The sequence below is a fragment of the Drosophila gunungcola genome, chromosome 3R (genome assembly GCF_025200985.1).
Source record: "Drosophila gunungcola strain Sukarami chromosome 3R, Dgunungcola_SK_2, whole genome shotgun sequence".
Taxonomy (NCBI): domain Eukaryota; kingdom Metazoa; phylum Arthropoda; class Insecta; order Diptera; family Drosophilidae; genus Drosophila; species Drosophila gunungcola.
The window spans coordinates 3564597-3574469 of NC_069139.1; the positions used below are offsets into that span (position 1 = coordinate 3564597).

At 36.4% G+C, this 9873-nt stretch overlaps 3 protein-coding genes across 3 annotated transcripts; 2 read left to right on the forward strand and 1 right to left on the reverse strand.

Annotated features, from left to right (window-relative positions):
- Positions 1–3629: 3629 nt before the first annotated feature.
- LOC128266163 (phenoloxidase-activating enzyme 1) lies at positions 3630–4734 on the forward strand. The gene is made up of 3 exons (XM_053002487.1): positions 3630–3856; positions 3915–3960; positions 4029–4734. The coding sequence occupies exons 1-3, from the start codon at positions 3667–3669 to the stop codon at positions 4594–4596; spliced, it is 804 nt and encodes a 267-aa protein (XP_052858447.1). The 5' UTR covers positions 3630–3666; the 3' UTR covers positions 4597–4734.
- Positions 4735–4871: 137 nt separating this feature from the next.
- Positions 4872–5758, reverse strand: LOC128266164 (CLIP domain-containing serine protease B9-like). Its single transcript, XM_053002488.1, has 3 exons — positions 5527–5758; positions 5422–5467; positions 4872–5355 (listed from the first exon to the last, which is right to left on the reverse strand). The coding sequence occupies exons 1-3, from the start codon at positions 5717–5719 to the stop codon at positions 4908–4910; spliced, it is 687 nt and encodes a 228-aa protein (XP_052858448.1). The 5' UTR covers positions 5720–5758; the 3' UTR covers positions 4872–4907.
- A 645-nt stretch (positions 5759–6403) lies between these two features.
- LOC128266166 (coagulation factor X-like) lies at positions 6404–7454 on the forward strand. Its single transcript, XM_053002489.1, has 3 exons — positions 6404–6693; positions 6755–6800; positions 6861–7454. The coding sequence occupies exons 1-3, from the start codon at positions 6504–6506 to the stop codon at positions 7354–7356; spliced, it is 732 nt and encodes a 243-aa protein (XP_052858449.1). The 5' UTR covers positions 6404–6503; the 3' UTR covers positions 7357–7454.
- The last annotated feature ends 2419 nt before the right edge of the window (positions 7455–9873 follow it).

Consider the following 9873-nt stretch of genomic DNA (forward strand, 5'->3'; position numbering starts at 1 on the left):
CCTTTAAAGGGGATAAGCCTTTACCGTATTTACCTGCATTTTGTGCCGGAAACCTTATAACTTTCATTCACGAATTATAGTAAATGACTTTTCACTCCACTTTAAACTTCAACGTTGGGCACTTAGTGCTCGTTTCATATCCCTTCTCCGTCGACTAACATTCAAAGTTGGCCACATCAAGCCACATTGTTAGCGCTAACTACCAGGAAAGGCCTCTGGCGTTTTCTGTTCCAGGCTGTGTCCTCTTAATGAAATGTCGAATCCTGAGCGAGGTCTTCGCCTATTTCACGTGTGTGTGTTTGTGCGGCTTGTTCGCGAAACTTGATAAAAGCGCCGCGAGACAAATACGGATGTTGGTGTATGCTGCAGTATGTTTTTACCTTGGATGGGCTTATGGGGGCCAGGATGCCGTACATCAAACTGCCGCTGTTTCTGTTGCATGTTTATCGTGTTTGCGGCTCATTAAATGCGGCTCATTAGGCCGGGTCAGAACTCACAGGCTCTGAACACAGCTGCAGCATAAAGATGCTGAGCTCACACTCCTCTACTCATCACCATGGCAACTCCGAATGTTCTACGTCCATTGTATGTATAGCCAGCAAATTAATATGGTTTTGTGTTTGTACAGGATATATCGAAATCGGAAAGTAGCAATTATATCAAATATTATACTCGAAATTAAACAAAAACAGAATCGTAATCAGAATCTCTGACACACACGAAAGCAACATGAAGTGTTGAATAGGGTGGACCTTTTTTGGTGAATTGTAAATTGTAAAAGTTACTTTTTATCAATTTAAGGCCAATAAGAACCCTTTAGAAAAGAAATGTAGTCATCATATTAAAAAGAAAACAATTGATAATGCCTTTCTAAAAACATTAATAAATAAAAATATTGATGCTTGGAACTGACATTTTTATTGAACAATCAAATTTTCTGTAAAAATAAATTTAATTTATTTGTATTTATAATTGTGATGACCATTTATAAAACAAAATTAAAAAATGGAGATATCTGGACAAACACCGCATGTATTTCATTCCATAGGGTGGGCCACCCTGAAAAGCAGACAGAAACCATTCGAGGACAGGCTAAAATCCGAATGCAGGTCCTAATTGAAATCGGCTATGTTGATCAGGGCCCCTTGCCCAGTTCCAATCCCTAGCTTCAGTCCACATGCAACATCCCTCTGCCTTCTGCCGATGACAGATGTCGGAGTGAAGTCTGTTACGTTGCCATCTTCCCCTTTGATGAATTGATGCAATGTTTAGGCCTTTTTATGAGCCAAAATCCCTGTGTCCGTGTGTTTGTCTGGCCGTCAGTGTGTTTGTGGCTGACAAACAGCTTAAAACCTTGATGGACATTAGGCTGCCCGAACGGTGGGTGGGTAGTTTTACGTTTCAACGTCTGTTGGGCCAGAACCAAACTAACTAAACCAAAAACCAAACCAAACGGACGATGGAGTGTACAAACAAAAGCGCTTTGAGGCCTTTCCCTCACTTTGGCTAGGTAGCAATTACTGTTTGCTTATGCATTTGTTATTGTTGCCGTTGCAGCCGAAGTAGTAGAATTGAGATTTGAAATTCATAATTCAATTGAACTTGTGCTTGGCTGGCAGCAACAACAAAACCCGAGACCAACAAATGGAATTAAACAACTACACAATAGAAAATGTTGATATTTGGTGAATAAATATATATTTTTTATTTTACGCAAACATTGATGTTTAGGATCTGGAATAAAGGTTCTAAAAAAAATGTGTAATGTAATAATTCTACCAAATTAAGATTTTTCACTCTTTTGGGATTAGTTCATCAAAGCTAGTTGTAATAATTTTTTCCCCAACAACTGATTTGTTTTAAAACTGAAAGAAAAGATCGTTTAGAAGTATTATAATTATTTAATGAAGTGAAAGTTAATTTCTTTCTGTGCACTGATGCTTCAGCAGAAGGGGTCGCTGAAGGCGTAGTGCGTGTATGTGTGTTAATTGAATGTAGTTGCAACTGCAGTAGTATAGCATCAAAATGCTTCGGAAACTGGAATTTCTTTGATCATTTTGCTGGAGAACGAACGAAAAATATACGAATGAAAAGAATTGCAGCTCCTTTATATACGTCCATTTGCTGACATTTTGTTTAAAATGCATAAATCATCAAATGCTGCAGTGTCATAAACGAAGCAATGCACAAATACACAGAGACAATAAATAGATATGGGCTTGCATACGAAAATCAAACACGGCATATTATTATTTTGTGAGCTCGGCAAAAAGCAACAGAAGAAGCAATGAGGAAAAAAGTAACACATAAAAGTAGAGAAAAGAATTCAACTAGAACGAGGCAAAATTCAAAACCCTCTTCACCAGTTGCAATAAATCTGCTGGGGCAGTCATAAATATTGATTTCGAAATTGTCCCTTTGCTTGGTGTGTTTGGGAGTGTGTCTTTGTGAGTGTGTGTGTAATAGCCACGCCCACTTTGCCCCACTTCAGTTAGATTTGTCGCTCATATTAGCTGCAGAAATGAAAATCGTTTTCCAATCGTATTCTTGTCGTTTACCTTTTGCTCTTGTCGTTTTCCGCCCCCGATTTTCCCATTTTCCAAACTGCTCTTTGTGTTCCATTCAAGTGTAATTTGCAGTTGCTTTGCCTGTCGTTGTTATTCTTTTGCTGACAATCGCGCTACTGGCATACCCTTTTGAATCGAAGGTCCTTCTTCCTGAGAAATCATCATGGACAATTAGAAAATCAAGATTTTAAATTATTGTACTCATAATTCTTCAAATAATTTATATTTAATAGGTTGTGTTAAATTCAGTGATACATTTCTCAAAATGTTAGTACGTGGTGATTGGTTTGACAGTTCTTCTTATCTCTTATCGTTTTCAGAAATTTGCGCTTGTATTATGTTAACCTCTGTGAAGCTAAAGATTATTTTTATATGTATTCACTTCTTTAAAACGACAGTCTGAAAAATTGATAACAAATTATAACTGAATTTATGGGAATTTGAATTTTCTCCTTATTTGCATTTTAGGCATATATGACACCATTTACAATTTTATAACAATAATCTTCTTTTTAAACTTGCTGTTTTTAAACCATAAATTCAAACAGAGCATTTGGGATTTGTCATTGACCATAGCTCTCAACCTTCTCCAGTGTTGAACTCAATATTTTCAATATGATGGCAATCGGTTTTTGCATTTGATGCTTTCGTCATTGACCGTCAATGGTTCCCATGGATTCATCTTATGTCGCTCATCTCGAACCCTTGTTGTTGTTTCTTCCACTGCCGTTTGGCAGAAAAGTTTCGAATTTATGATACGTCTCTGACTTTAGAATTATGGCCAATGCTCTCTGGCAGGTGGTTCGCCGGAGAAACAGAGACGGACTGAGAAAAACAAGGAGAGAGAGAGGGAGGGTGGGAGGTATAAAGCGGACGACACATATGCTGGCCCCAGACTGAAATTGAAATTAAAGTGATAATTCATTGTGGGTCCGAAATGGGGGCGTTGGCTTTGCCTTTAAGCTGATTCTGATTCTTAAACTGCCATGCTAAACGCGTAAATAAAGGGACTGATAACCTTAGTTGCCTACAAAAGATGGAACTCAAACTCAGCGCGCGACTTTCATATCAGTTCTTTAGTGATTATTCGCTTGGAAAGATGAGTGCTGCGCTATGGCTAGCTTTGTGCACACTTTTGCTGATTAACCAGGGATCGGCTCAATTTCTAGAGGAGCAATGTGGCATTTTTAATCCCTATGTCGGGTTTAAGGGACCTCTTACCACTCCTTGGCTGGCTCAAATTCGAACGAAATCTAAAGTAATCTGCGCTGGCACCCTTATTAACGAACGTATGTATTTATAAAGAATTTATACCTTGGGACTTCTTAAGTATGCAAATGTTTTTAGAATATGTCTTGACAGCCGCGAGTTGCATAGCTAACCAAAACCAACTGTAAGTTATGACAAAAAAAATACTTTACGATAATAAGAAAAATGTACATCTGTCTGGTTTTTCAACAGCATCGTTCGGTTGGGCAAGTTCGAGGGATCAAAAAGCAATTTTGAAGATGATGGCACATCTGACAAAACCTATGAGGAGTACTACGTAAAAAAGGCCTTCATTCACAAGTCATATTCGGCAGACACAAAAAGGCATAATATAGGTGTGCTTAAATTGGCATCGTCGGTGCAATATAAACGCCATATAAAACCAATATGCATAGCGGAAAATTCCGAATTCAAAACTGATTCGCTCACCTTTGAAATACCAAACGAGAAGTACAAAAAAGGCTTTTGGTGCGGAATAGGTGTATTTTTTGGTAGTTCTTGTGCTGACGAAAAAAAAGAGGAATACTTGACCTCTATTCTCATTGGGAGTCCCTGGAACAAAACAATCGCTACTGGGCCCTTACTGCGCTATACACAACACGGAGTTCTGAGCTATAGAGATCGTGAAACATATGCTGATGTTTATACCAATGTTTTCGCCTATGCCGATTGGATTGTAGCACAAGTGTTAGAAGTTGAAGCAATATCGCCGAATTCCGAACGAAGGAATGGAAATCTCCAAGACAGATTTAATTATTAAATGAAGCAAGGAATGTATCTTTTAAATACCAATAAATTTTCTAATTAACAAACTTTTTATATAAAAACAAATATGACCATTCTTATTTGCAGTGTTGAGAAAATGTGTGTGTAACAAATAAATGTATAATAATTATATTTCGATTTTCACTCTCTTTGTAAAATTACTCCTACCCCACTATAGAAAATACATCTCAACTGTATCCTGAAGTTAAACTATTGATTTGTTTTAGGGCACAGACAAGGCAAAACAAGATTACAAACGCTTTTACTGAATTAGCGATCAATTTTAATGGTTTCATTTTCTGCCGGTTATCTTAAAAGTATGTCAACATCTAGAACATTTGCTACCAACCACTCGCTAAAGGCGAAAACTTTGGTATAAACGTAAGCATTAGTTCTGTGGTCTCGAAAACTTAAGATTCCTTGAAGAACGAAGAGTCCATCATCATTTGGTAGGCTTAACGGCTTACCAATAGCTTTGCATGGTGGGCCAGAACAGGTAGAGTTTACAAAACTTGTCTTGTATTCAATGCCAGACCATAAAGTGCTATCGAAGTTTGATTTAGGCCAAATCTGTTCGGGATCTAACAGAATGCATATCGGTTTTATATGTGACTTGTACTCAACGTCCGGGAACAAGTAGATTAAACCTATATCGTTCACATGGCTGTTGGCCGAATATGATATGTGAGTGATGCGAGTCGTGACTTCGGTATCTCTATCAACATTTGCGTCGCACTTTCCCAGGCACACGATGCTGTTTAAAGAAATGAAGTGTTTAATGTTTATTTTTTGAAAGATTTTCCATATAAGAATGACTTACAGTTCTAGTTGATTTTCTAAGCAAGTCGCAGTTGTCAGTACGTAATCTGAGAAGAAGTATATCGTTAATAAGTTATAATAATTAAACTTTATTTCAAATATTTACGTCTGTTTATAAGCGTGCCACTGCAGATGAATTTACGTTCCGTTTTAGTTAGAATTGTAGCCAGCCAAGGTTCGCGACTTCCTGATGTTTGGTTGGCGAAAACTTTGCCACAATTCTGTTCCAAAAATATAGCTAACCCATTTTTGAACAGCAGCAAGGTGCATAAAGCTATCCATCCTGCGGATAGCATCATTCCAAATCGAAAGACTCAGTCGCACTAATTTCTAGCTGACTTTCAATTAAATTTTTGTATTAAAATAAGCTTAACAGTTCTGATAATGCTCAGAGCTCGTCGAATACACAATACAAAAGATAAGGGTGTTTTTTATTAATCTAGACTTTCGTAAGAGCATTTTTAAAATATTAAGAGAGTCATTGATTATTTGGCACAAATAATTTTGTTAGTCTGATCTCATCTAAAGCACTGTCAATATTTAATTTTATATATTAAGGAAAACAAGAGACTTTAGGTTAGATAAACGATTGTTAGTGCACATATATTTCAATAGATTAATTTTTCAAAGAAAAAATAAACAAAAATTAAAATTTTTAATATTTATTTGGTATTTCTTTTTGGCTCGTCGCACACATTTTTATTTGATCTTTGGACAGATCAGAAAATATACTCATATTTTCGGTGTTGTTTGTCTTGAATGTTTAAAAACTGTCAGCTTTGAAAATTCCAAATCTAATATATTTTGGTTCAACAAAATAATTATAATGGGTAATACCTACATTGTCCATCCGAATTTTGTGTGACCTTATAAAGCTGATAGTCTTATCTGCAACAGTTATTCAAGCTTTTTAAGACAGGCCGATGCCAATAAGGGAGATTCTTAAGCTCACGAAACAAATCTGAATCGCTTCTCAGTTTTTGTTTTGATGGTGATTCACTTTTAATATTAATCTCTGATAAGGTTCGCTCTTTTATAATGTATATGAGTTGAAATTAGTTGAACAGCGTCTCTTCGTTTGAAATGATGACCACCGCACGGAACGTAGCTATTTTCGTTCTGCTGATACTTGGGATATCATATGGATCATTTGTTACCGTGGAGCATAATTGCGGCCTGGCTCGAAAAATCTTGTTCTCCTCTCCTTGGCTAACTAAAATTCGAACTGAAACAAATTCCGAATTCTTTTGCGCTGGCAGCCTTATAAACGAACGTTAGTTCTCAAACTAGAAATTATTGTTCATTCTGTTAAATAAAGTGCGTTTGTTTTTTAGGATTTGTGCTGACGGCTGCTAGCTGCATAGCCAACCAAGGCAAACTGTAAGTCATGGTAGCACATCATCTCGTTATAATAACAATATTATAATCTTACTTTAACAGAATCGTTCGCTTGGGAGAGTTCGATGGATATAAAAAGAATAGCAATCACAATTACCCATATGAAGATATAAAAGTAAGGAGGACCATTATACACAGGTCCTATTCCCCAATAAATCATCAGAATAATATAGGTCTGCTTAGATTACAAGAGGATGTTGTATATAAGCCTCATATACAACCGATATGCATTGAGGTAAATGCGCAAAAAATATGGGATCAATCTACTTTTCGGGAAAGCCAGCCAAAAAGTCGAGAGTCTGGAAGAAAATGGTCGTGCCCCATTCCCTATTGGTGCTTTAGCCCTACAACCGACGAATCACCTATTGGGCTCATTGGTAGCCCCAGCACAACAATTACAGATGGAATTTTTTTTCAAAAAGGAATTTTTAGCCAAAATAATTATGACGCCAATGTTTATACGCATGTCATGGCTTTTGCAATCGATTGGATATTACCAAATGCGCTGGAAGTTGATATCATAGTGTCAAACCCATAACTATCACACTAAGAGTTCTACTTATACGACTTAATTTAATCAGTTATATTAAATTAGCAATAAAAAAATGCTAAATAAAATAAACCTTTGAAATATAAGTTGGCTTAAATACTGTAAAACATAATGTATGATATGGCAAGTTGAAAATTGAGCATGTTTTAATGTTATCTTCTGTGTAAGGTTTGAGTTCTTAGTGTTGCTATTGGTTGTCTTCCTTATTCTTGTTTGCTATGTAATGGGCTTTTATGGAGAGAGTACGGCTTATCTGGCCTCCAGACAGAACACACAACACATTCCCATCTGGCCGGAGCCTTTTTCTTTTATTGGCCTACCCTGGGATCAAACTTTTGCGTGAATTCTGTGCGTTTGTAGTTGAAAATTTCGGGCTATAAAATCCCCATCATACTCATCACTGAATCCTCACAATTTTGCATTCCTCAGGGAATGGTTGCTGGGAATTAGATTGTTACAACAGCTTATGTCTTATCAGTGGGTTTCCTATCTGTTGCCTTAGGCTTTGATTAGTTGTCATTTATCAAAGTTTTGTGAAAAGAAATAAAGTTAAGGTAAAATTAATGTTCAATGAATGTTAAAAACACTTGTGTTCTTAAAGACGTTTAGTTTGTCCTTTTTAATTGTTATGTATTTTATTAAAAAAAGGAAATGGTTACTAAATTAGTTTTTTCTATACATTTCCTAAAATTCATTAGTCTAAAGTTAAGATTAATAAAATTGATAGGTTTTAATCGTCGTTAATTAAATTTCCATTTCCATCGCTGACCGCAGATGATTGCAAAAAATGTGAAAAGTGTGCCGTTGAAAATGCATTTAAATTTTATCACACATTTCTCTATTTCCCAACCCAAAAACGATTGACATTTCATCCAATTACAGCGTCAGCTTTGACTGAAAAATGCAAAAAACTATGAAATTATGGGGAAAAATCTGAACATGAGTCACTAAAATTGCCTGGGGTATTAAATCTGCACCCCCATTTCGATGACCTGAGCCCCTTTGCATCGTGTGCGTCGCATTGTTTTTAAATATTGGCACAAAATCAAATTATCAGCTATTTGTCAATAAATAACTACGGACAAAGGCGAAACTTTATTAAAATTCACCACAAAACGTTGCAGTTTCCGGTTTCAATTACGCCATAAATTTTCGGCTCTACACACCCGCACATGGGGGCGGTGGCAGGGGGGGCGTGGTCGTGTCGGTCACTCGATGACATAAAGCCCATCGCAGGCATATTGAAATTTAAGGACCCGTTGGCAACTTGTCGCAATTTACAACCTGTGTCCTTTCCCTTTTCCAGCAGGACACTCCATTGGCCCACAAAACAACTTGTTCCACAAAACACGAAATATGAGCCAATATAAAAGCAATAAAGCACGTCATGCAAATAGAGCAATATAAAATCTGTCTAAATCGAAAGTAAGCCATTGGAGTCCAAATAAAAGTGATACTTCTGCACTGGGGAAAAGGATATTGGAAACTAAAAAGCTGCCATGTCTTGTAGCCACAAAGTCAATATTAGGCAAGGATTTTGAAAAGATATTAAATTCACAATAACTTAATGATCAACTTTAACTACTTAAAATATATATATAAAAAAACAACTAAGCCTTATTTGATCAAGAAATAAGTAATTATTTTTTTAATTAAATATTTTAGTGAAACCATGAAACATATTTAGTCATGAATATCTAAATAATTTCATTTTATATTTTTTTGAGATAATGAAACATAGTGACATATTAAACAAAAATTGTATCTTATAAATTAAAAAAAAGAAGAGAAGAAAAGAAATTCTAAAATTATTATAGATTAAAAGCACTTATAACTTATATAGAAACTTTATCTAATAAATTAAAAATAATGAATAAAAGAAGATAATAAAAATAACATTTAAACCGTTTCTTTCCCAACAAGTAAAAATTTAGCCAAATTTCCAACAACTAGTTATGTTTCCCCTTTTATATTGTGGACTTTAAGCCTGCCTGTCCCTTTTTATGAGTTATTGTAATAGCCACTAAATGAAATTATAAATTGCATTGGCCACGTAACTGGCACAGATCAAAACGATGACAGCACACGGCCATAAACATTAATAACCAATATGCCGGGAGGCCAGGACTCAGGACTCAGGATTCAGGAGACCAGGACGAAGGATTTGCCAGGTAAAGACAGGCGTGTGAAGCGCATAAACAAGCCGCAAAGGATTGCAGGCGAAGAAAGGCCAGATCCTAGTTCCCCTGGCGAAAGCCACTTTTACAATTTATGGCAATACGGCTTGGAGGGAAAGTGGAAAAAATCGCGAATGAGAAAAGCGCGGCAGAGCAGAGCAGAGCAGAGCAAAGCAAAGTTTGTTACTTTGGCACGGCTTTCACCGATGATGCATTGATGCGGATTTAAAGTTTAAAAGGTTTCGCGGCCGTGGAAACGCGAGTGAGAGAGATTCCTGACAGCCATTTGGCGTTTTGGCGCATAATAAATTCGAGCGGTAGACGCAAG

Excerpts from the sequence above, each read along its gene's own strand:
- LOC128266163 (XM_053002487.1), top strand. The coding sequence starts at position 3,667 with ATGAGTGCTGCGCTATGGCTAGCTTTGTGCACACTTTTGCTGATTAAC. Across the intron at positions 3,857-3,914 it reads TGGCACCCTTATTAACGAAC|AATATGTCTTGACAGCCGCG; the intron begins GTATGTATTTAT and ends AAATGTTTTTAG. Across the intron at positions 3,961-4,028 it reads ATAGCTAACCAAAACCAACT|CATCGTTCGGTTGGGCAAGT; the intron begins GTAAGTTATGAC and ends GTTTTTCAACAG.
- LOC128266164 (XM_053002488.1), bottom strand. The coding sequence starts at position 5,719 with ATGATGCTATCCGCAGGATGGATAGCTTTATGCACCTTGCTGCTGTTC. Across the intron at positions 5,468-5,526 it reads TGGCACGCTTATAAACAGAC|ATTACGTACTGACAACTGCG; the intron begins GTAAATATTTGA and ends ACTTCTTCTCAG. Across the intron at positions 5,356-5,421 it reads TTAGAAAATCAACTAGAACT|CATCGTGTGCCTGGGAAAGT; the intron begins GTAAGTCATTCT and ends TTCTTTAAACAG.
- LOC128266166 (XM_053002489.1), top strand. The coding sequence starts at position 6,504 with ATGATGACCACCGCACGGAACGTAGCTATTTTCGTTCTGCTGATACTT. Across the intron at positions 6,694-6,754 it reads TGGCAGCCTTATAAACGAAC|GATTTGTGCTGACGGCTGCT; the intron begins GTTAGTTCTCAA and ends TTTGTTTTTTAG. Across the intron at positions 6,801-6,860 it reads ATAGCCAACCAAGGCAAACT|AATCGTTCGCTTGGGAGAGT; the intron begins GTAAGTCATGGT and ends TTACTTTAACAG.